At 49.0% G+C, this 26,539-nt stretch overlaps 1 protein-coding gene across 1 annotated transcript; it reads right to left on the bottom strand.

Moving 5' to 3' along the window:
• Positions 1 to 726: 726 nt before the first annotated feature.
• On the bottom strand, positions 727 to 25,243 carry MZT2B (mitotic spindle organizing protein 2B). The gene is made up of 4 exons (XM_044275851.1): positions 25,012 to 25,243; positions 20,608 to 20,756; positions 10,420 to 10,611; positions 727 to 2,845 (listed from the first exon to the last, which is right to left on the bottom strand). The coding sequence occupies exons 1-4, from the start codon at positions 25,173 to 25,175 to the stop codon at positions 2,688 to 2,690; spliced, it is 663 nt and encodes a 220-aa protein (XP_044131786.1). The 5' UTR covers positions 25,176 to 25,243; the 3' UTR covers positions 727 to 2,687.
• Between the last annotated feature and the right edge of the window lie 1,296 nt (positions 25,244 to 26,539).

The raw sequence follows: 26,539 nt of genomic DNA, 5'->3' as shown, positions 1-26,539 counted from the left end.
GAAATGTACAAGACAGCCGGTATCCCATCCATAACACTAATATCCCGCACACGTCATCCTGTAATATAACTCTGTATCAGTACAATTATTATACAGCTGCCAGTAACATTTCAGATATTTACAATGACACCATTTTACCACCATTAAATACACCAGATTTCCAAGACATATATACATCTAATATAGTTTTACATGCTATACAGTAAGGCTTTATCATTGCACAATGTAACTACTGAGGTTTACTTATAAGGCTTTGGCTAAAAGCTACCCCTGGCAGACATTAGGATCACCTACTACATCAGTCACTACAACGCATTCAATCCTATGTATGAGCTCCACTGTATCCAGCTTACGATTTCCTCCACCAACGCCTTTCCATTAATAGCAGCATGGCCTTTATGCCGTAGTACCTCCAAATAAAACCACAGACCCTCACCGTCTATAATACAGGTCTACGATATACTTTACTACACGGTGTGAGGCTCATCAATTCCTTTGCGCCAGAATTGTGGCTGAAAAAAGGTTGGACATTTTGCCACACCGCTTACTCCACTCCTGACAGGTAGGTGGAAAAGTGGTAGAGGTCAGCCATGTTAATTAGGCTACATTCACACAGCCATATGTGTTTTGCGGTCTGCAAAAAATACGGATGACGTCCGTGTTGCATCTGTTTCGTTTGCAGATCCATTGTAACAATGCCTATCAATGCCTATAGGACATGTTCTATCTTTTTTGAGGGGCTACGGAATGGACATACTGATGCGTTTTAAACAGCACACGTTCGCAGACCCATTGAAATGAATGGGTACACATCCTATCCGCAAAAAAATAAAATCAAAATGGAATGGACACAATATACGTTCGTGAGGCCTTAGGTGTGTGCCAGATTTAAAGTTGTAAAAAAAAAAAAAGCGCACATTAGTCCTCCCTATGGCCAGACGAGCCAGTTCAATGCTAGGAACTCTGTGTGTGTAAGCACAATTTCCCGTTCTGACCTCTGCTAGGATCTCAAGGCGTTCTAGTTATAATGCTTTGTGTCCCTGCCAGACCTGTATCTACTGAATTATACTGAGGGCATTATAATATTTCAGGAGAAGGAAAGTTTGAAAACCTAGTAAAGTGGATGGCACACACACGTGGTGACAGTGGTACAAAGTGTGGCTGAAATGAAGCCAAAGTTGTCACAGGCGCACAGCAATGTTTCAGGAGAAAAAAGGTGGAGAGTGCCACAGTCTCGTTTTCTGTCATTCATATGCCCCAGTTCCGAGGCATATGGAGGTAATGTAAGGGCCCTTATACTTGCATGGGTGCTGTATTCTGGCTCTGTCTAACTGAGAACTTGTAGAGCGTTATAATACGGCTGTAAGCACGTCAAGCAAGCAGATCTTAAAGGGCAAAGTCTGGCTGCCGCACGGGTGGTCTTGCTGCAACCAAATACTACATGGCTGCCTATTTATTTGAATAGGTGGAGTGTAAGACCCCAGTCTCATCTCCTAATGACAGCTGATTTCCAGAGGTTTAAACATCTGAACTAGCAGCGACCAGCTTATTAGGTGAATTTACTATGGACAATGAAAGAGATAGAACCCCTATAACACAACGGGAAGGCACAGGAACAGTACGTAACAAGACATCCAGGAAAACCTGAGGTACAAGAAACTATCAGTAACACTTGCCATTACTCAGATCATGCAGCCAATATCTCATCCCTTACACGGAGTGATAATCAGGCCAATCATTGGGGATGAGTTTGTACAAACACTCACTCCTGATAATTGGACTGTGTAAAAAGGTGCTGACGATAACCCAATATACAGGCAAATGCTCGTTCATCAGAAGATCGCGACTTTCGGCCAGCAATTGTTTATGTGCAGAAGACTCCCCTGCTGCGCAGAAATAATGCAGAAAAGTGATTGCTTGTCCCCCCTACAATGGAGGCGATTGCTGCCCTCCTCTCCGCTGATATTTATCTGAAAGTTTGGTTCATCCCAATAATAGCCTGAAACGTTGGTCCATGTAAAAGGACCATAAGGCTGCCTGTACACACTCAGGTTTTGATCAAGTTTTCTGATGCAGTTTTGAAGCTAAACTAGGCTTGGAATAAGAAGCAGAATCAGTGCTTTTTGCCGTCTCTCCCTTTACAATCTGTGCCAGGTTTTAACGTCAAAGCTGCATTAGAAAGCCTGATCAATACCTGAGCGTTTTTGCTACTGATCATCAATCTAGTGGAATTACAAAATCACCAATAAGATACCTTGAATATCAGTTTGGGAAGGATCGTCCTATAGGACCACTCCTACTTATCAGGAGGTTGTAAATGAAAAGGTATCTTCTATTCACAAGTGACTAATGCTGGATCTACACTGCCTGACCTGGCAGGCAATTATCGGGAAGAGGCCGGTCCTTCCCAATACCTCTCTGCTCCTCAGTGGAGGTGAAGCGCTGCATGTACATGCAGTGATCACCTCCACTGTATGGGGTTAGTAATTGCTACTGCAATCGCTCTTCCTCAAACAAAATTATTTCTGGGCAGCAGATCGTTGTTCACACAGGACAATCTGATACCCAGAAACAATGATGCGCTGCACAAAAGATCAGCAGCACATTAACAGGGGCCGATTATCGGGATTGAGCGTTTGTTGCCGCTTTCGTTTCCAACAATCAGCCCGACAACTGGGCCGTATTCACTATGTGCTGCTTCCTCCACTGCTTTTCCCCGAGCTGCTGCTCTTCTGCATACGGCTAGCACTAGACTGGCGGGGCACTCGCTGACTTGACCCTTCACGACCGGTCCGCTCAGGTAGGCCTTGACTTGAGCTTGCTGGAGGGTTCAATTTATTTCTTCCTGTAGAACGAAAAAAGAAGGTGTTAGTAATAAAATATTATGTACAAGGTACTCATTAGGAATTGTTAATGTTCCTTTAAAAGCACAAAACGAGAGTAATAAACTGTCTCAGGTCTCCATGCAGAACAAAGTATTTCAAGTGCATTTGTGAAAGCAAAGAATTTCTTGGGATCAGAAGAGAAATCCACAAAGCCCGTCACAATCTGGAATCTGTGTCTGGTGGTGATAAATGCAGAGGTGTATTTCATAAAATAATAGAAGACCATATACCCACCATTGTTTCCAGCCTCTCCACTCCAATCTGCAGCAGTGACATTACCATACACAGCATATGAGCGCTGCAGCCAATCACTGACCTTAGCGGTCTTGTGCTGTATCGGGTATGTCACCTCTGCAGCCTGGAAACAGAGACCAGAGGGGAGAACCAGAGTGTTGGCGCTGGAAACGGTGATGACTGCACCGTCTACTGTTATTTTATCACATTTATCAGATTTATCACCATGTGATTGGAGCATGTGATCTGACGTCACCAAAGGTCCTTTAGCCGACAGCTCATCAGAAGAGACCGGGAACTGCGCGATGAAGAGGACAAGGTGAGTTAATTTATTTTATTTTTTTTAACCCTCAATTGACCTTGTACTAAGCATTCTGTATTCAGAATGCTATTATTTTCCCTTATAACCATGTTATAAGGGAAAATAATACAGTGAATAGACTGTCACCTAGCAACCATGAGTGAAAATCGCACCGCATCCGCACTTGCTTGCGGATGCTTGCGATTTTCACTCAGCCCCATTCATTTCTATGGGGCCTGTCCTGCGTTACAAACGCAGAATATAGAGCATGCTGCGATTTTAAAGCATTGCAGAAGTGATGCGTGAAAAAAAATCGCTCATGTGCACAGCCCCATAGAAATGAATGGTGCCGGATTCAGTGCGGGTGCAATACGTTCACCTACCGCATTGCACCCGCGCGGAAATCTCGCCCGTGTGAACTCAGCCTTAGGGAGCCTTCACATGCGGCACAAATTTTGATTTTGCTGCAGGTAATTTGCGCTACTAAAAATCAGTTCCATCCATCTGAACTGGACTTGTAGAAATACACGTGCTTCCTTCACTTTGGGGGAGAATGGGTAATATTGGAATTATCTGCACTCAAACCTAGGCTAATAGTACAGTGGACCTGTCCCAATAGTATGCTGACTACATGCACAAGGGGTGTAAAATGCTGCAAATTTGTTGGTGATGTCGCCATGTCCATTTCTGCGAAGATTCCACGTAGATAGTTTACACAGCCCGTGGATGACATTTGTTTAAAGGGGTATTCCAGGTGTACTGCCCGTTGTCGTATTGCGGACCACCGTTCCGTGTGCATTCCGCATCACGGATGCGGACCCATTCCCTTTAATGGGTCCGCAAATCCAGAGATGCGGAACGGAACACTACGGAGTGCTTCCTGGGGTTTTGTTCCTCCGCACTGCAAAAAGATAGAACTTGCTCTATTTTTTTGTGGAACGGGCGGATCACGGACCCCATTCAAGTGAATGGGTCCGCGTTCCCCATGTGGCTGGGCCACAGTCGGTCCCTCTGCATTGCGGACCGCAATTTGTGGTCCACAGCACGGGCTTCACACGGTCATGTGAACAAGAGCTTAGTGATCACTCCTCCCCATACTGTGGAGGAGGTCGTTGCATGTAAATGCAGTAGTCTCCTCCACTGATAAGCAGGCGATTGCCGGGAAGAAACACTTTACTTTATTCGTCTTCCTTATCTGCTTATTTTTCTTAAATCTTAAATCATTTTCTCTTCATATTTTTAGCCTTTGGAACCTATTAACATTTTACGGATTCAAGTTACAATGGTCACTGTGGAGACAATTAATCCTGTAACCCAAGGGTCCACTGTTTATTATTTAAAATGGCAACAATTCCTACAAATGCAAATTTTTTGTTCTAAATGGATAGAATTTGTGGAATTTCTCTCCATACTACGTTTCTCCTGCGGCTACAGAGCAGACAGTACTGTGAACATTTGGTGTAAAGGAACATTAGCAACACAAAGGCTCAGGAAACCCCGCTCATCGAGTACACAGCCCCGCAGCAAGCAGCGCCGACCCCAGAACCAAGCACTGCCAACAGGAAAGCAAATGGGAAAGAAACCATATAAGCCAGCAGTCTACTACCGCAATATACAGGATGACAATGGGTGCTCATGCATTTCTACATGATGTATGACTGCTTTCAATGTGCTGAGTATAGGACTATTTACTGTGTTATATTATTGTATTCACATTAGACCTCACATTTTGCTGAGAGTGCAGCTGAAGACACCCAGGAGAATATCCCTTGGTTTTTGCTGTTTCTTTAAAAAAGTATTCTGGTTATTAAATATCGATGGTCCAACCTCAGTATGTAATTGCTGGGGGTCTGAAATCCGTGGCCTCCTCGCAGTTTATCAAGCACAGTGCTGTCCACTGGATAGCAGCTCAGGCCGTGTGACGTCACCGGCCAAGGGAAAGGCCTCAGCGCTCTGCCACTTAACAGCGGATCAGTCAGGGTGCAGGGAGTCCGACCGCTACCAATCAAATATTGATGACCTATCCTGAGGATGGGCCATCAATATTAATCAGCTGTTCCTGAACAGGACCAGCACTGGAAATCAGCACCTGCAGAGCAGGTTACCGCAGCGCAGCCGTGACCAGATCCATCCACTATACAGTGAACAGAGCTGTGTAGTTCAGGCATAGACTTTCAACGCCTGAGCTACTCCCAAACTGTTGATTGGTTCGGGGCGCGGGGTGTCTGATTAGATATTGATGGCCTATCCTGAAGAGGCCTTTGGTATTCAGATCCTGGAAGACCTTTTTAAGGACCTTAAGGGCATGTGGTGCCAAATGCAGGATGAACATGTACTGTATTTACTACTCCATAGGTTGGCATGGCTATGTCCATATCAATCTATACTATTTTACAAGTTATACCAGCATTACACATGGCCATATGTGCATGTGTCATGGCGTCCGGAATAAAAGCACTCATGTTTTTACTGGCTATAATATAGACACTGGAAAACTGGGCAGAATAGCTATATATATATATATATATATATATATATATATATATATATATATATATATATATATATATATTTATTTATATTACAAAGTAATATTCATGACTTAACCTTTTTATTTATACTTGAAAAGAAGTTCAGACCCCATTTAAAGGGGTTATCCAGTCATATATATTCACAGGACAGGTCATAGTTATCAGATCAGCTGGCAAACCCTCCGATCAGCTATTAATCAGCTGTTATGTGGGGAGCGCATCCGGCTCCCGGCATCAGTCCCAAGCACAGTGCGTACATTGTATAGCGGCTGTACTTGGTATTGCACCCCAACCCCATTCCCTGCAATGGGGCTGAGCGGCAACTACGCCATACAACCGACGTAAGGTGGCGTTACATGACCTAGGAAGATGCCATGGCGCTCACGGAGTGCCCAAACTAACAGCTGATCGGCGGGGATCCCCACCGATCTCATACTAATGACCTATCCCGGGGATAGGTCATCAATATTTATTACCAGATAACCCCTTTAAAGGCTACATTCACACGACCGAAATACAGACGTATTAAAGGGACCGGACATAACCCTTTCAACTCGTACGAGTGGAGCATAACAACCCGGACAATACCTTTAAGAACAATGGTAGATTACTAGGTTATTCACATGGCAGTTTTGATGGCCAGTGATTAACAGATGTTAAAGAATAGAACATGTCCTATTTTGTCTGTATGCATGGACCAACAGCCCCCATACAATTGAAAGGGACTGTTTTTTTTCTCAGAAAAGCATTGGTGGAAAAAAAATGTCTGTTAAAAAACGGACTGTTTTTAACCCTTCCCCGATTGCGTCACATAAACTTACTTCAGCGGTCGGGTATTTAACAATGGCGCCTGCTCACGAGCGCAATGGGGCCATGGCCACCGGATGCCTGCTGTTTAAAACAGGGACAAATGTACACGATCAACGATAACGTCGATCGCACACACTTAACCTCTCAGATGGTGTGGTCCAATGTGACCACGGCATCTGGGAAGTCAAGAATCGGCAGCGCACACTCTCGGGCGTACACCGGCTCCCCCTAGCGAGGATCGGGGAACGCAGATGGTGCATTTTAAAGATATTGGTCGCTTCTCTCAAAAAAAAAATGTTTTATACAAATTGATCAAAAAGTCATACCAACCCTAAAAAGTACAGATCACCCCACAAAAAAGAGCCCTCACACAGCTTTTTTTTTTTTTCAGTATTAAAACTCAAGAAAAACTGTTGATATATGGTATCATTATAATCATACTGAGAATGACGGGGACAGGTCAGTTTTACTACATAGGAAATGCTAAGGAAAAAACATTGTATTTGTAATTCCACCCAATTCGGATTTTTTTCCTGCTTCCCACTAAATTTTATGCACCTGTAAGTGGTGCCATTAGAAAGCACAACTTGTCCCGCAAAAATCAAGCCCTTAGGCCCCATGCACACGGCCGTGTTTCACAGCCGTGTGCGGGCCGTGGAACCGCGGCCTGGATCCCTCCTGAGAGCAGGAGCGCACGGCGTCACTGGTTGCTATGACGCCGTGCGCTCCCTGCTGCCGCCGCAATACAGTAATACACTGGTATGATCTATGGGGCCTTATACGGCTATGTGAATGGACAAATAAAGTTATGGCTTTGGGAAGGCAGGGAGTAAAAAAAAAAATTATAAATCACCCGATCCTGAAGGGTTTAACTGACTTGTTTCAGTGTCGTGTGAATGTAGTCCAAGAAGAATGGATACGATTTCAAAACCCCTTGCTCAATAACTGTCCCAGCATGCATCTCAGATCTATAATATCAAGCAGGAAGCCATCACTAGAGCTGTCTGATACTGCCTAGGACTATCCGTCAGGTGAGATATTCCACACATAAAAGAAGGGCGTCTGAAATGTGAACCTGCTGGGCAGCACTGCCATGTATACTTTCTAACATGGGTCACATCTAAGGATCGACCGATATTGATTTTTTAGGGCCGATACCGATAATTTGTGAACTTTCAGGCTAATAGCCGATAATTTATACCGATATTCTGGGAATTTTTATTTCTGAAAAAATAAATAAAAAAATCCTACACAAATCTGCTGAAAATTAATGTTTATTGTTAAGGTGTATTTTATTTTTTTTGTAAATCTTTCTTTTTCATTTATACTTAATATGTTGGTGTTTTATTTTTATTACTTTTTTTTTTTTTTTTTTTACTAACTTTTAGCCCCCTTAGGGACTAGAACTCTTGTCCTATTCACCCTGATAGAGATCTATCAGGGTGAATAGGAGCTCACACTGTCCCTGCTGCTCTGTGCTTTGTGCACACAGCAGCATGGAGCTTACCATGGCAGCCAGGGCTTCAGTAGCATCCTGGCTACCATGGTAACCGATCGGAGCCCCAGGGGAGAGGGGATCCTGTGGGAGGGGAGAGGGGATCCTGTGGGGGGGGCGCACTGCGCCACCAATGTTTTTAATACTGGGGTGGGGGGCGCACTGCGCCACCATTTGCTTAATACTGGGGGGGGCGCACTGCGCCACCAATGTCTAATACTGGGGTAGGGGGGGGGGGGGGCGCACTGCGCCACCAATGAAGATTAATCTCTCATTTATTCATATACAGGAGGTGGGAGCTGGCTGCAGAATCACATAGCCGGCTCCCGACCTCTATGAGCAGTAGCTGCGATCCGCGGCACCTGAGGGGTTAACTACCGCAGATCGCAGCTACTGCTCATAGAGGTCGGGAGCCGGCTTTGTGATCCTGCAGCCAGCTCCCGCCTCCTGTTCAATTTGAAATGAGAATGAATGAGAGATTTCTCTTCATTGGTGGTGCAGTGGCCACAGCCCCTCCCATTCTCTTGTCCCCTGTCCTTTCATTGGCGGCAGCAGCACAGGGGGAGGAGACGCTGCTTCCTTCTCCCCTGTGCTGCTGAGGGAACACGGAGAGCGCTGACAGCAGCGCGATCTGTGTTCCCCGTACGCTATCGGAATATCGGCAAAATAGGTGCCGATACCGATAGCGGTCAAAATCCTGAATATCGGCCGATAATATCGGTAAAACCGATAATCGGTCGATCCCTAGTCACATCATCCCTCATATAGCATCTAACTACAGTGCATTAGTGGTATAGGACTCTTCCATACATACTGTACCCAGCTCTACAGGCAGTTGTTTTCTGCCCTGGGTAAACTGCATGTTAATTGTATTCTGCAGCTTACATGCCATGGGTTGGAGCTTTCAAGAGCCGCCTGAAAAGGTCCAGATTTACTAATCCTGTAGATGGTGTAAGCCTAGACCTGCACCAGGGCTCAGGCTGGATGATAAATGTGGTTCAGGGATGGGCACCAAGTATTGATTAGCTTTTTTTTCTTTTTTAGATAAAAGTGCAAAATGGCGCGTCTTTGGCCATACCCCTTTATTCATAGTTGGCCTGCCCCTTGCCAAGACAAACTCTAGTAGTGCCAATATTGCACCAGTTTTTAGACACACTAAAGGGTTTCTGTCACCAGAATTAACCCTCTTAAACGGTCTGATATTAGAGATGTGCTAATGTCAGCAGAATCCAACTCTGTTATTTGTATGTTTATTGATGCCCCCCTTACTGCACAATTCTTACTTTTGTAATATGCAAATGAGCCTCGAGGGGGCGGCATTGCCCCTGCTCCTAGAGGCTCTGTCCTCCCACCTCTGGCCACGCTCTGCCGTCCTTGATTGACAGGCCAGTGTTAGTCTTCTCCTGCCAGCCCTGTGTGCTGGTTAAATGGCACTGCGCAGGCGCGAGACTTACCCAGCACACAGGGCCAGCAAGAGAAGACAACTGGCCTGTCAATGAAGGACGGCAGAGCGTGGCCAGAGGTGGGAGAACAGAGCCTCTAGGAGCAACGCCCCCCCCCAGGCTCATTTGCATATTACAAAAGTAAGAATTCTGCAGTAAGGGGGGCATCAATAAACATACAAATAGAGTTGGATTCTGCTGGCATTAGCACATTTCTAATATCAGACCGTTTAAGAGGGTTAATTCTGGTGACAGAAACCCTTTAATAAATCTGGGCTTGTAGGTCATGTGAGAAATGCTTCAGTAGGAGCCCAGTCCTCTGCCAATGGACATGAATGAGTGCATGTGCTCAGTCTGACGGGAGGGGTACATACCAGGGCAAGAGCGCCAACTACAGCTGTCAGATCACAATAGGAACCATGACACTGAACACACCTGCGAGTTCTTGTTAGAAATTGAAGTTATCTGATAAGGAATAGGAGGTTCCCCTACATCTTCATCACTATGAACATGAAGACAGCCGTTTAATTCCAAGAATGGGATAAGGAGGTCAATATGGTTCCTAGTGTGACTGCGGACTACTGGGGATTTTTAGGAAAACCCCAGTACAGATAAGATCTTGAAATCTGCGTGAACGAATTCTTAGCGCTCTCTTATCCTGCACCAGTTTTCATAAATGATCCCCAGAGTCATCCAAGTACAATATACTTATAAAGGCAACCTGCGAATGGTGCGAACAGGCAGCAAGAAAGCTGGAAGGAACCGGGGGGACCTTGAGAGAGAGGCGAACAGGCATCGACAGGGCTGTAGACCACAATCTTAGTGCCTTTAATTCTCGGCGCCCGAAGATAAGGAGAGGAAAAGGAGAGCGGAGCTGGAATTTTACTGTTCTTGACTGTGAGAAATGGAAGCTCTAATATGAAGAGACAAACATCAAGAAACACTGGTCACCCCCAGACACGTTAGACATTTCAAGTAACACAAGACAAACCTTTCTCCACTGGCTGGAGTCAAAAAACATAACATAAAAACATCTATCTGCAGAAGTGAACTAGACAGACGCATTGTGGATCCTGAGCCGGATGCACAACTAACAAGGACTCGTGTGCTGAACCGGTTTAAAGGAATTCAAAAGAAATCATTAAAATGGCTCAGTATGTGGGAAATAAATAAAAAGTATACTCACCTCATCAATCCCCCGCTGCTCCCATTCTAAGGCTGTCCGGTTGCCCATCATTCTCCACTACCTGCTGAAGACATGACATCAGTGTGTCCATAATCATGTGTTTCATTCCTCCATTACTGTTTTAATCTCCATTCGCAGAGCCAGCTTGAAGACAAGGGGGCAGCGGTCTCCGTGCTTCTAGTAAAGCTAAGCCCACCCCTTACCCGTCCTTTCTTCACTTTGAGAGACATCCTTCCGTGCGCTCCTTGTTACTGCGCGATTCTGTCTCCCGCAGTCAGCTGGCTGCAATCCTCTCACTGCGCATGCGCCGTCCATTTCCATCGTGCGCTCTGCGATTCTGGTCCTCAGAGTCAGCGTGATCACTAGCTTCAGGCGCGCGCACACGATGGAAATGGCCGGCGCATGCGCAGTGAGACAATAGCAGCCGGCTGACTGTGGGAGACGGGATAGTGCAATAACAAGGAGCGCACGCCAGAATGTGACTCAAAGTAAAGACAGGAAGGGTAAGGGGCAGTCTTAGCTTGACTTGAATCAAGGAGGCCGCTGCCTCGAACGGAGATTAAAACAGCGATGGAGGAATGAAACACATGATTATGAACACACTGGGGGCTACTGTAAGGTAATGATGTCGGTTTTATGTTTGTTTTGGAGGCGACAGGTTCCGTTTAAGTCCTCAGGCACAAGATCATAGTTTTAGTCCGCATTTATTTCAGTGGGGCCGCAATCCGTATGTCCATTCAGCAGCCATGCAAAAAATATATAGAACTTGTCCTATTCTTGTCCGTTTTGCGGACAAGAATAGGCATTTGTAACATACTTGTGGAGGGGAACATGTGGGATGCACACAGCCGGTATCCATGTTTTGTGGACTAAAAACTAAACACATGGTTGTGTGCATGAGGCCTAAACAATGGAATACGAATAATTTTATTTTTTGTCCAACCAAGCAATAAATCCGTGACATTTCTGGTTCTTTATTAAGTTGCCTAGGAGATTTCCCTAAGAGCAGGAAATGGTCTAAAATGATAAAAATCACCAGTAGTTACCCAATAAATCCGCTGCTGTTACAGCACCACCACTCCAGTGATCCTGCAGCAATAAAGTCTTGTACTTCATTAATGTGACCACTGCAGCCAATCACTGGTCTCAGCAGTGAATGGCTGCAGTGGTCAAATTAATGATGCATTCTGCAGGACCGGCAGGGACTATTGGAGCAGCAGGGATTTAACAGGTATAACATTTCTTGCTGGAAAGAAATTTTCTTAGAATCCTTTACCATCCCTCTAAAGGGCATCTATCAGCAGATTTCTACCTATGAAACTGGCTGACCTGTTGTATGTGCGCTTGGCAGCTGAAGGCATCTGTGTTGGTCCCATATTCATATGTGCCTGCATTGCTGAGAAAAAAGGAGATTTTTGTATAACTTACCAGTTAAATCTCTTTCTCGCTCTTCCTTGGGGGACACAGACCTTGGGTATAGCTCAGCTCCCTAGGAGGCGTGACACTAAGTAAAACTGTTAAGCCCCTCCTCCATCAGCTATACCCTCAGCCTGGAGATAGAGGCTACCAGTTGCGTGTCCAAGTAGTGAAAGGATAACAACCAATAACGGAAACAACCAGCCAGCAACCCAACGGGGCGCCAGACCATAACCCTGTAACAAAACACAGAAGGGTGGGTGCTGTGTCCCCCAAGGAAGAGCGAGAAAGAGATTTAACTGGTAAGTTATACAAAAATCTCCTTTTCTCGCCCATTTTCCTTGGGGGACACAGACCTTGGGACGTTCAAGAGCAGTCCAAGAAGGGAGGGACCACAAACCCAAGGCGGACCACCACCGGAGCATCAGGAAACCGCTGCCTGCAAAACCAGGCGGCCCAAAGCAGCATCCGCTGATGCATGCGTATGCACTCTATAGAACCTTGTGAAAGTGTGCAGAGAGGACCAAGTGGCTGCTTTGCACAACTGTTCAGCCGAGGCCCGATGCCTCTGCGCCCAGGAAGCTCCGACTGCTCTGGTGGAATGAGCAGTGACGCTGAAAGGCGGAGCTCTACCCTTGGCTCGATAAGCCTCAGACACCGCCAGTTTAATGAAACGGGCAATAGCCACCTTGGAGACCGCCAAACCCTTGCGCGAACCCTCCGGAACCACAAACAGGGAGTCCGTGCGCCGAAAGGATCCGGTGACCTCCAGATAAATCTTCAACGCCCTGACCACATCCAGACGGTGCAGTTCCCGTTCTCTGGGGTGGGAAGGAGAGGGACAGAGCGACGGAAGGACGATGTCCTCATTGATGTGAAAGGCGGAGACCACCTTTGGCAGGAAGGACGGGACAGGCCGAAGCACAACCTTATCCTGGTGGAAGATCAGGAAAGGTTCGGAGCAAGAAAGAGCCGCCAACTCCGACACCCGTCGGAGAGATGTGATGGCCACAAGAAAAATGACCTTGCAGGACAGAAGGCGAAGGGAGACCTCCCGTAAAGGCTCGAAGGGGGCTGATTGGAGCGCCGAGAGCACCACATTCAGGTCCCAGGATGGAACTGGAGGGCGGTACGGCGGAACAGAGTGAGCCACCCCTTGTAAGAAGGTCTTAATTGGCCCCAGAGGGGCCAGGGGACGCTGGAGAAGAATAGACAGCGCCGAAATCTGTCCCTTCAGAGAACTGAGGCTCAGCCCCAGGTCCAGACCCGACTGGAGGAAGGACAGGATCGTGGGAAGAGAAAACCGGAGAGGTGGGATGCTCCGGGACTCACAGAACCCCAGATAGGACCTCCAAACCCGATAGTAGATCCTAGAGGACACGGGCTTACGAGCACGGATCATGGTGCGGACTACGTCCGCGGAGAAACCCCGTCGCGTTAAGACGGCGGTCTCAATAGCCACGCCGTCAAACGTAGCGAGCCTAAATGCTCGTGGAAGATCGGTCCCTGAGAGAGAAGGTCTTCCCTGGAGGGCAGTGGCCACGGTGCGTCTGCCAACAGCAACATTAGGTCGGCGTACCAAGACCGGCGGGGCCAATCCGGGGTAGGGCTGCAGTAAACGAATATTTTTGTAATCGAGTATTCTATCGATTATATTTCTCGATTCATCGAGTAATCTAATAAGAAAAAGCTACTTAAAATAACGTACGTAATTAGGTATGTATAAAGTTATTGGTTTGAAGGGGTTAATAACTTTATACATGCCTAATGCCAAGGTGCTTCCATTAACCCCTCCAAACCAATAACTTTATACATGCCCATTGGGTTTGGAGGGGTTAATGGAAGCACCTTGGCATTAGGCATGTATAAAGTTATTGGTCTGAAGAGGTTAATGAAAGCACCTTGGAGGTGCCTTCATTAACCCCTCTCTAAACCAATAACTTTATACATGCCAAGGTGGTGCTTGCAGCCTCCATTAACCACTCTCTCTCCATCTGCCTCCCCCCAGCCTCTGATCTGCTTGCCCCCAGCCTCTGATCTGGCTCCCCCCCCCAGCCTCTGATCTGGCTCCCCCCCCCCCCCAGCCTCTGATCTGGCTCCCCCCCCCCCCAGCCTCTGATCTGGCTCCCCCCCCCCAGCCTCTGATCTGCCTCCCCCCCCCCAGCCTCTGATCTGCCTGCCCCCCCAGCCTCTGATCTGCCTGCCCCCCCCAGCCTCTGATCTGCCTGCCCCCCCCCAGCCTCTGATCTGCCTGCCCCCCCCAGCCTCTGATCTGCCTGCCCCCCCCCCCAGCCTCTGATCTGCCTCCCCCCCCAAGCCTCTGATCTGCCTCCCCCCCAAGCCTCTGATCTGCCTCCCCCCCAAGCCTCTGATCTGCCTCCCCCCCCAGCCTCTGATCTGCCTCCCCCCCCAGCCTCTGATCTGCCTCCCCCCCCAGCCTCTGATCTGCCTCCCCCCCCCAGCCTCTGATCTGCCTCCCCCCCCCAGCCTCTGATCTGCCTCCCCCCCCAGCCTCTGATCTGCCTCCCCCCCCAGCCTCTGATCTGCCTCCTCCCCCCAGCCTCTGATCTGCCTCCCCCCCAGCCTCTGATCTGCCTCCCCCCCCCAGTCTCTGATCTGCCTCCCCCCCCAGCCTCTGATCTGCCTCCCCCCCCAGCCTCTGATCTGCCTCCCCCCCCCAGCCTCTGATCTGCCTCCCCCCCCCCCCAGCCTCTGATCTGCCTCCCCCCCAGCCTCTGATCTGCCTCCCCTCCCTCCCCCCAGCCTCTGATCTGCCTCCCCCAGCCTCTGATATGCCCCCTCTGGTAACGCAACCCCCCCTCCCTCCCTCCCCAGTATTAATCATTGGTGGCAGTGGCCACAAGGTCCCCCTCCCCTCCCCCCCCCCCATCATTGGTGGCAGTGGCAGTTCCGATCGGAGCCCCAGCAGTGTAATGCTGGGGCTCAGATCGGTTACCATGGGAGCCAGGACGCTGCTTAAGTCCTGGCTGCCATGGTATGTTAGTGAGCAGAGAGCAGCGCATTATACTCACGTGCGCTGTGGCCGCCGGTCGCTCCTTCTCATAGGTCTGTGCGGCGCATTGGGGGGGAGGAGGGGGACCCTGATGGGGGGGAGGAGGGGGACCCTGTGGGATATGGCCGGCACATTCATTGGTGGTGCAGTGGCCAAAGTCCCTCCCCTCCTCCTCCTCCTTCTCAGTCCCTCCCCTCCTCCTCCTACTTGGTCTTCAGCGGCAGCCGCGCACAGTGGGGAGGGAGAGACTCCCTCCTCCTCCTCCCTCCTCCTCCCTCCTCCTCCCTCCTCCTCCCTCCTCCTCCCTCCTCCTCTGTGCCGGCCGCTCAGTCCTGCCTCTCTGGCTCCGGAGGACACGGAGCGGTGAGTGAGACGCTTAATTTCACTCCCGCTCCGTGATCACGTGATCTAAACGATTCCTCGATGCAGGGAAACTGCATCGATGAATTTTTTGACTCGATTTAATCGAGTTATTCGAATAATCGTTTCAGCCCTAATCCGGGGCGATCAGAATCGCGGGAACGCCCTCTGCCGCGATCCTCCGAAGAACCCGTGGCAGGAGGGGGAAAGGAGGAAAGACGTACAGAAGGGAGAATTCGCGCCACGGAAGAACGAGCGCGTCGGCGCCGTACGCCTTCGGGTCCCGTGCCCTGGCCAGGTATCGGGGGACCTTGTGGTTGAATTTGGAAGCCATGAGGTCCACGTCGGGGCGACCCCAGCGAAGACAAAGGGCTTCGAACACCTCTGGGTGCAGGGACCATTCTCCCGGGTCGATGGTGGACCGGCTCAGGAAATCCGCCGCCCAGTTGTCCACCCCCGGGATGTAAATCGCGGATAAGGCCGGCACATGCGCCTCCGCCCAGAGGAGAATGAGGGTCACCTCTTGCATCGCTGCAGCGCTGCGAGTGCCTCCCTGATGGTTTATGTATGCCACAGCCGTGGCATTGTCCGATTGGATCCGAACAGGGTGGCCCCTCAGTAGATGGGTCCAGTGTCTGAGGGACAGAAGAATCGCCCTCAGTTCCAGAATATTGATTGGAAGTCTGGACTCCGATAGAGACCAAACGCCCTGGACGGACCGGGGAGGGAAAACCCCCCCCCACCCCCGTAAGCTGGCATCGGTGGTAATCACCAGCCAGTTCAGTGGGAGGAAGGACCTCCCCCGTAGGGGGATATGCAACCACCAGCTGAGGGAAGCCCGAGCCAGGGGAGGCAGAAGAAAGGTCCTGTCCAGACTCCTCGGTGATTTGTCCCAGGCCGACAGAATTGCCCTCTGAAAGGTGCGGGATCGGAATTGTGCGAACGGCACCGCTTCGAAACAGGCAACCATCTTCCCCAACAACCGCATGCTGGTTCTGAGGGAAGGGCGGTGATGACGGAGGAGACTGCGAACAGACCCGCAAAGGGCCAGACGCTTGTCCGACGGGAGGCGGACCTCCGCCAACTCCGTATCCAGGAGCATCCCCAGGAAGATCAGCCGTCTGGAGGGGGTAAGAGAAGACTTGGGGTGGTTGATGATCCAACCGAACCGCGTCAGGGTCTCCAGAGTGAGTCCCACACTGCCGGATGCCTGAGAGAAGGAGGGTGCCTTGACCAAGATGTCGTCCAAGTAAGGGAGAAGAAAAACACTTCTTGAACGCAGAAGGGCCAAGACAGGGGCCAGGACCTTGGTGAATACTCGAGGAGCCGTCGCCAGACCAAAGGGAAGGGCGACGAATTGGAAGTGATCGTCCCCCACCGCGAAGCGCAGGAAGCGGTGATGACATGGAGCAACCGGAACGTGGAGATATGCATCCTGAACGTCGATTGAGGCCATGAAATCCCCTCTTTCCAGGGAGGCCACTGCGGACCTGAGAGACTCCATCCGGAATCTCTGCAGTCGGAGAAAACGGTTCAGGCGCTTTAGGTCCAAGATCGGTCGCACTGAGCCTTCCTTCTTGGGAACCACAAAGAGGTTCGAGTAGAACCCCCTGAACCTTTCCGTCGGAGGCACGGGGGCGACGACACCCTTGTCCATTAGAGAGCGAATGGCCGTGAAGAAGGCGGCCGCTCGTACGGGATCCCGCGGAGGACGGGACCGGAAGAAACGGTCTGGCGGAATGGACGCAAATTCGATCTTGTATCCGCAAGATACAATCTCGAGCGCCCATGCGTCTGAGATGTGGGCCCGCCATACGTTCCTGAACAGTAGAAGGCGGCCCCCCACCCGGGTGGGTGGGGGCGCACCTTCAGGCAGAGGGCTGCTGGCCTGAGGGAGCCCGTGTGGGCTGGGGCTTGCGCCAGGTAGATTGCGTCCGAAAAAACGGCTTCTTGCGTCTATCCTGGGCTGGGCCAGAGGAAGAAGAACCGGCCGCGGGTCTAGACCCGGTGGGCTTGCGAAAGGACCGAAAACGGGACGAACCAGCGCGACCGCGGGGGGCGCCCCTCGGCCTGGACTGGGGGAGGAGAGTACTCTTCCCACCCGTGGCCTCAGATATAAGTTCGTCCAGACGGGTTCCGAACAAGCGGGAACCCGAGAATGGTAGGCCAGCCAAAGAGCGTTTGGAAGCGGCGTCCGCCGCCCAAACCTTCAGCCAGAGTTCCCTCCTGACAGAAACTGCCAGGGCAGAGGAACGGGCAATGAGGGCACCCGCATCAAGAGAGGCCTCACAGACAAATTTTCCGGCCTGGACAATTAGTTGGGCTAAGGAACGGAGGTCCTGTAGAGGGACGTCCGACCCTAACTCCCGTTCCAGTTGCAAACCCCATTCAGAGACCGCTTTACCAGCCCAGGCGGAGGCAAAGACCGGTCTAAGGGCCGAACCAGAGGCAGTAAATATGGCCTTGGAGAGGGATTCCGTACGACGGTCCTCAGCAGACTGGAGGGAAGATCCGTCTTGTACAGGAATAGTAGTGCTTTTGGACAGGCGAGCCACGGGAGGATCAACCTTAGGCGGGGACGTCCACGTGGTCACAGAATCCGCTGGAAAGGGATAACAAATGTCCAGCTTTTTGGGTGTAACAAAGCGGACGTTAGGCCGGGTCCAAGCCTTGGACACCACAGAAGAAAAATCTGCGTGGATGGGAAAGACCTTGGAGGTCTGTCTGGGGCGAAGAAAGGACACGCCGGCCTGTTCAGAGTTGGGGGGGTCATCGTGTATGTGAAAGGTATCACGGATGCTAGTGATAAGATGCCCCACCGCGGACGCCAATTTGGACGGAAGCTCTGAGTCCATGTCCACGTCCGAATCCGCCAGTTCTCCCTCAGAAAGCGTATCCCTTTGAGAGGATAGACTTGACTGAGCTTGCACGCATGGCGGAGAGAGCGAAGCATCTGGAGAAGATGTGCGCTCAACCCTTGAACGTTTCTGAATATGCCGGGCCCTGGAAGATTCGCTGGGAGGCAGGGAATCAGTGGGGGCGGCAGAAACGGTAGTCCCAGCGGGTGCGACAGGGATTGTGGCAGCCTGCGGGAGAGGCGGTCTATCCACGAGACGGCCCACTACGTGTGTAAGGCTTTCCACCGCCTGAGACAGAGACCTAGCCCAGTCAGGGGGTTCAGAGGCACCGGGGGGCGCAGCGGAGAGCGGGCCCTGCACCGGGGCCTGACATGCAAGGCAATGCGGCTCAGATTGCCCACACGAAAAAAGTTCCTTACAGGCGGTACAGGCATGGTACCAGGGTTTGGGGGCACCCGTGGGATCTGACATGCTGAAAAAGTGGTCGTACCAATACAGAGACCACAAGGGATATAGCAACTATGACCAGGAGGGTTAGGAGAGGGTTAACTGTCCTACCAGTGCCTCAGAAGAACGTCAGGAGTAGAGAGGATCAGCAGCAGCTGCAGCAGCAGCAGCAGCAGGGAGCAGCAAACAGCAGAGAGCCTGCAGATAGCGCCCACAGAAGCCGAGCGATACACCAGGTGCTCAGAGTCCCCCACGTGTCCCAGCTTCCTGTCTAGGAGTGAGGAAACGCGGGAAGAATTCAGCAGAAGCGCGGGGAACAAGCTCCGCCCCCTCCAGCGCTTGAAATGTCTCCTGTGAAGGAGAACCTAACTCCGCCCCCAAAATGGCGCGCGCGCGCGTAAGCCACGCCCCCTGCTGCCGAAAAAACTCGCAGGGCTAAGAAGAAGCAGGATGCCATGAAATAAAGGGCCCGCAGGCCCCAAGAGTGCGGCGATTATTCCCAGGTGGGTGACCTTCTGCCACCATCGTCCCCTGCCCCGCCGATGCCGGTATGGTCATGTCGGGCATAAGCCCCGCCCCCCGTTCGGAACGGAGCGGGCGGCGGCGGGAGGGAGAGAGGGAGAGATCAGCCGTCTTGAAGAGTAGCCTGAAAATGGGGGAAAACGGCGTGAGATACACGGAGGGGAGCTGGGGAGGGTCTGCTGGAGCGCTCAGAATGAGCGACCACGGGTGCCCCCCTTACCCAGAGGGGTACATGCTTGCCGATAGGGACGGGTATGGGCTGGAAAAGCCATCTCACCTGTCTTCACCCTCAGTTCCTTCCAGCAGGGTCGCCCCTTCAGCTACTGGCACCGCAGTGGCAGGAAGCTGGGAGAGGGGCTTTGCGTGCGGGCGACCCCCTAGCTGGCGGGATGTAGGGGAGCCATTGCTGCCCAGATCCTCCTATTGCTTCTGTGGGGGAGGCAGCAGTGCAGATAAATTGGCACTGGCGCAGCTCACCCCGTGAGAGCAGAGAGGCCCAATGCGTCTCTGGTATCTCTAGGAAAACACAAAAATAAAATAAAATTACAACAAGGAGAAAACAGCCCTGCAGTAGCAGGGAGTGTCTTGCCTCCTTGGACACTAAGCTAAAACTGGTAGCCTCTATCTCCAGGCTGAGGGTATAGCTGATGGAGGAGGGGCTTAACAGTTTTACTTAGTGTCACGCCTCCTAGGGAGCTGAGCTATACCCAAGGTCTGTGTCCCCCAAGGAAAATGGGCGAGAAATACTGGCTTAATATATGCAAATAAACCTCTAGGAGCAACGGGGGCGTTGCTGTTACACGAAGAGGCTCTGCAACCGTTGCTACTGCCGCACCCCCTGTGCTTTGTCTGCCCCTAAAGTCTCGCTCTGCGTTTCAGTATCCGGTGTGATGCAGTAAAGAAAAGAGGCTCGCCAGCAGGTCTCTTCTGTACTGTGTCTGTGCAGGATACTGAAAGGAGCGGAATCTGAAGTTCTTACTGCTGTGGACGTCGTCTTTGCTGGTAAGGGGTCCAGTTCTGTTCATAACATTATTCTACGGAAATACAGTAGACAGTGGAGTGATCCCTCAGCTGCAAAGTCGGTAAGACAAGTGACATATTTCTTACCTCTTGTATCGGAATGTGCAGTCAGTGCAGTCGTGGAAGTTGCCTCGGCAGAAGCCGGATCTGTAAGCCTGTGGCCGACACACATGGACTTCAGCATCTGGAACACGGCTAATGGAGCCACATTCATCTTTAATAAATCCACAATTATCCTATGAAGGTAAAGACAGGTCAGGAAAACAGAGAAAGAGCAGAGCTGCGGGCTCTCACCAGGCTGCTTACAGCCATCGTATTCATCTGAGCCCCGCAGAGAGACCTGTAGTCAGTCACACGCCACGCGGTCGCAATACTCTGCTACTTCATGGCACTTAATTAGCGATGAGCAAAAACCTGGTTCACCCTGCTGTGGACGAGCCCGAATCGTTCATCTGCATCACTCATATTTGTTGTTATCAATATCTCCCTATGTCCGATGAGGCTCATTCACGATGGCCAAGAGACTTCAGTCGTACTTACATTTACGCACTCACAGTATTACATGAGGAATCCAAACCTGGATTCATTATCCGGATTCAGCCTGTAATACATGTATGTATGGTAATGGTGCATGCGTGAGACTACAGAAGTCTGGCGTCATAGCGAGAATAACAAATACGAGCTCGTCCGCGGCAGGAGGCACCACTACACCTAGTCATAGGGTCGGCAGACATCTAAACCTGCTGGATTGCTGAATGTCCACATTTGCCACCATGAGGTGCGGGCGCAACTGGCAACAAAGCATTTCCAATTTAAAGGGAACGTGTCACCAAAAGGTTTTTCTGCCAGGTAAAACCAGATAGTCACACATTATTTTTTCCAATCTGTTTCTATTTTGTGATTGTAGATTTTTTTCTTCTATTTCTTGAACATGATTATGGGGTCGGCCATCCTCCCTGAGCTGAGTTCTTAAAGGGGTTGTCCACTTTTTTTACATTGATGACCTACCCTCAGAATAACCCAAAAACAACTGTGACGGCAGCATATCCTCCATGGTTTCCTTTATTGAAAGCGGGTGCCCTTTTTTTCTTGAGAAACACTTTGAATTAGTCGAAGGTTTTTTTTGTACTTTGTACCTGTTTTGGACCCGCTTTGAATAAAGGAAACCATGGAGGATATGCTGCCGTCACACTTGTTTTTGTGCTGTTGGACTGAAGCGGCTGTTTTGGATCTGCAGCTGCTGGTCGGCGTGTGCATTCCTGGTGGAGATAGTGGTGTCCTAACCTCAGAATAGGTCATCAATATCAGATTGGCGGGTGTCCGACACCCAGCACCCACCGTCGACATCGCAGCAGTGAGCAGGGGTAACTACAAGAAGCCTTCTCATTCACTTCTATGGGACGGCTCTGTCCTATTCAAGTGGTAAACAATGAAGGGAGGGCGGCTCTCGCAGGAGTGTAGCCTTCTCTTAAACCATCTGATCGGTGGGGGTGCCAGAACCCCGCCAATCTGATATTAATCTGACATGTGTCACTTTATGTGGCGATAACTTTATAACGCTTTTACTTATCCAGGCCATTCTGAGACTGTTTTCTTGTCACATATTGTACTTCATGACAGTGGCAAATTTGAGTCAAATTATTTCATTGTCGAGGGGTGGATGGCTATGGCATGGGGCTGATTAATAAAAATATTGTTTTCATAATGCAATTTTAGCAATATGTTAGTTTAAAGTTTTTCTGATTAGAGTAGAGTACTCGATTAATACTCAATTGCTTAAATAATGGTTTATTACCCTTTGGCTACCAGAAGTTTTTCGTTTTCATTTTTCTACCCCATTTTCCGTCAGCCATAACTTTTTTATATTTCCAGTCACATAGCCTTATGAGGGCTTATTTTTTGCGGGATAAGTTGTACTTTCTAATGTCACCATTAACATCACCATATTCTGACCCCGATAACTTTTTTATACTTATGTCTACTTAGCTGTTTAGGTGCTCATTTTTTGCGGGACAATTCTTAGTTTTTATTGATACCATTTTGAAGTGTGCATGACTTTTGGATCACATTTTATTACATTTTTTTGGGTAAGTCAAAAATCAGCCATTTTGATCCTTTTTTCCGTTACGCTATTTGCCGTATTGGATTTTTATTTTAATATAATGGGCATTTTCGGTCGCGGTGATACCCAGGATGTTTATATTTATTGTTATTCAGGTCTTTTTTTATTATTATATGGAAAGGTGGGTGAGTTAAACTTGTATTTTTTTATTTTTTATATATTTTTTATCATCATTTTAAGGCTCATAAATGACCTTATAATTAATGTTTTTTTATTTTTTATTTTGACCTATAAGGGATTTTAAAAAAATGACAAATTCTTTGCATTTGGCTCATTTCTTATGTTTGCCTGCCATCTGGTGGCCAAAATAAGAATTGCAGCATTTTAAATGCTCTGAATTTCTTCATAGAGACTCAGCGCATGTACTGAAATCCCGATTGGCCGCACGGGGCTTCAGTACTAAGCCTCATTAGTACCGGAGGACCGGGAAGCGGTGAAGGCTCTGGTCCTTGGCTGTCAAGGCTGAGAAAAGCACGAGGCGCTCTATGACCTCACGCTGTGCGTGCCAGTTCACAGCACAGCCGACAGCAGGAAGGAGACAGAGCGCGGGCGGTGAGGAGTAGGATAGGAAAGTGGGTTATTTATTTTGTGATCTGAGGCTGGGGGCTGCTGATATATATGGCTGGGGGCCTGATCTAAGGTCTTATTAAAATTGGGGGTCTAATGGGGCGGTTAGCTGAGGTCTGATTAACATTGGGGTCTGACCTAAGGTGTAATGAAAAATATTTTACTCTAAAACCTACGGTACTTTTTTTTTCATTTAGGTTTTACACAATAAAGGCATTTCTGAAACAAAAAAATTATGTTTTAGTGTCTCCATATTCTGAGCGCCATAGTTTTTTTTATTTTTTGCCCGATTGTTTTATATAGGGGCTTATTTTTGCGGGATGAGGTGACGGTTTGATTGGTACTATTTTTTGGGGGTACTTACCCCTTTTTCGCTTGGTGCTGCACTTTTTGTGATGTAAGGTGACAAAAAAAAAAAAAAAAAAAAAAAAAACTGTGCTAAAACAATATTATTTTATTTTTACTACGGCGTTCAGGTGAGGGGTTGGATCATAGTGATATATTTGTAGAGCCGGTCTTTACGGACGCGGCAATTCCCAATATGTCTGGTTTTCTTTTTTTTCTATATTTTTTTTTCTATTTTGTGTTTTATTTTATTAGTTGTTTTTTATTTGAAACTTTTTATTATGAAAAAATACTTTATTTTAACTTTTTTTTTTTTTTGTCCCACTATGGGACTTCAACTCTTCAACTTCTGTGGTCGGATCCCCTCTCAATGCATTACAATACATCCTGTCTAAGGGCTGGACCCCACAGGCCTCCGTAGAAAGGCAAGCCCCGATCCCTATGGAAGGCATCGGGCTGCCTTCTCTGCCATCGGGTCCTCACCACTGCAGCGCGGGGACCCGATGGGGAAGCTTTGACCGCAGCATACAAGGGGTTAACACGCCAGCATCAGCGTTTTCACCGATGCCGGAGTATGCAGCAGGGGCCCGGCTGTCAGGGACTGCTGGGTCCGTGCCGCTGATCGGGCGGGCGCAGCTCCTGCCGCAACACGTACTGCGCTGGTCTTTAAGGGGTTAAAGGGAATCTGTCACCCCGATTTTGGACTGTTATCTACAGTAATGAGTAGTAGTGGTGTTATTTATACAGATGATATCTAACCCTCCCTGTAATGACAAGCAGATAACTGCAGTAAAGTGATGCCGATTCTTAGGGATAGGCTGGGTTCTTCACACTTCAGTTATTGTGAGAAGGGGTGAGCGAATCGCGCATTGAAACATATGGACTGGTCGCCAGACTTCGGCCTTCGATTCTACAACTTTAAAAACATTTTAAATCAGGAATCCGAAGTCGGCTTCAGTAGCTGCGGGTACCTCGGGGAACAAATCAAATTCGGATCTTGGATCCCAAGCGAGATTCGCTCCCCTCCCCTCTAATTGTGAGCCAAAACCAGGTGCGGGTCAGAAACACAGAACTGGCGCAGACCTCATCCCCGAGTCAGATTCACTACGCGTGAGTGAACTCAGCCGGCCAGCTCGCAAACCGCAGGATTTTTGCTTTATATATATATATATATATATATATATATATATATATATATATATATATATATATATATATAGTGACATAGAAAATTTAAAATAACAAAATATTCTTTAAAAATATGTTAAACATAAAAAACGTGACGTAATCACTACGTCATTTTCTGATGACACGTTCCCTATACTGTCGCCGCAGGCAGGACACAGTCACGTGGTGCGGTAAGTCTCTTCCGTATATTAGAAGGCTGGGCACGGTGTGAACAGAGCCTTACTTGCGGAGCCCACGTGACCCGTGTAATACTGAGGCCTAGCGCTTACTTGAACACCTCCTGGTCCATGAGGATGCCGGCCGCCTGCGTCAGCTCGTACAGCTCGGCTTCCTCCGGGCTCAGCACCTTCTTCTTCTTCGCCACGTACTTCTGCACCGAGCCGCTCACCGTCATGGCCGCGTCAGGCCCGGGCGGAGGCTGAGCCGCGGCCATGGCTGGGCTGGAAGCCGCCTCTCTCCTCACTAGCGCAGCAGCACTCAGAGCCGCTTTCCCGCTCAAGGCCGCCGTCAGGCTAAGCTTACAGGTTGCCTAGCAACACAGCGGAAACACAACTCTGCACTGTGCGCACTTGTAAAGCTGCCGCCCGGCAACAAGGATCAGGCACACAACGTTCCAACTTCCATAGTGTTAGCAGTAGGAGCTGTAAGAAACCTGGACTGGAGCCGTATTTTAGTGGCAGATATTTGGTATTCTGTCTACTCATAGCATACAGGTTGTTGGAATCTGAAGTAATAAAAATAATTACACAGGATGGAAATAGCTACAGGATTGGAGGGTGTTGAAGTATAGCATTGTGATATTAGCAGTGCTCTGTTCAAGGGGAAGGACCCCAGGTCATTTATATTTTCTCCTTTTACATACAATTGGATATATATAGTTCCTTTAACCCGAGGCATACACAGGGTCCCATAGCAAAGCTCATGCCTCAATCACATGTCCGTGATGACATCTGTGATAAGATGGTCAGTGGTTCATCTGTGAAGGATCAGTGTTTGGCCATTATTCTATTGGTTGCTATGACGCCGTGCGCTGCTGCCGCAGTACAGTAATACACTGGTATGAAAGGCTGAAAATAAAAAAGGAACCTAACATCCCGCTTTTCCATTTTTTACTATGCCCATTACCTTATTACTTCTGTCATGTCTTTCCTCATGTGGCCCTTCTTCTGCATTTGGTCCCCGTATATATAAATTCCCTCTTCGAAGTCAAGGTGGCACGATCTTCCCTGCAGCAAGTCATGCTCACCGTGCCCTTTTCCTGCCCTCTTCCCCAGGGAACATATTCTGGTATTGTTAAGTGTTGGACAGCTGTCCAACACTGATCCGTTTTGGACTGCTTTTTAGAGCAATGAACAGATCTCACAAACAGAAATCCAAAACTTTTCAGAAATAGAGGCTAAATTTAATTTAAATATATAGAGAGAGAGAGAGAGAGAGTAAAGGAAACCACTGGCAGCACCACCCTAAAAAGGTATAGGGGAAAAAACGGGTGCAATATCCAAGTATGGTAACAGGTGCTTACCCACTTATAAAGAGCAAAGAAATCTGACTGCACTCCAAAGCGATTCTTCAATGAAATAGTGTGTTTTTATTCACCCATAAGGTGGCAAAGAGCGACGTTTGAAAGGCTCATGTTTGAGCCGAAACGTCGCTCTTTGCCACCTTATGGGTGAATAAAAACACACTATTTCATTGAAGAATCGCTTTGGAGTGCAGTCAGATTTTTTTGCTCTCTCTCTCTCTCTCTCTATATATAGCAGGGGTGCACAACGTTTCCTGGTTGGGGGCCACATTGCC

Source organism: Bufo gargarizans, chromosome 1 (assembly GCF_014858855.1).
Source record: "Bufo gargarizans isolate SCDJY-AF-19 chromosome 1, ASM1485885v1, whole genome shotgun sequence".
NCBI lineage: Eukaryota > Metazoa > Chordata > Amphibia > Anura > Bufonidae > Bufo > Bufo gargarizans.
The sequence above is the reverse complement of the archived record's forward strand: the minus strand, read 5'-3'. Positions and strand labels throughout refer to the sequence as shown.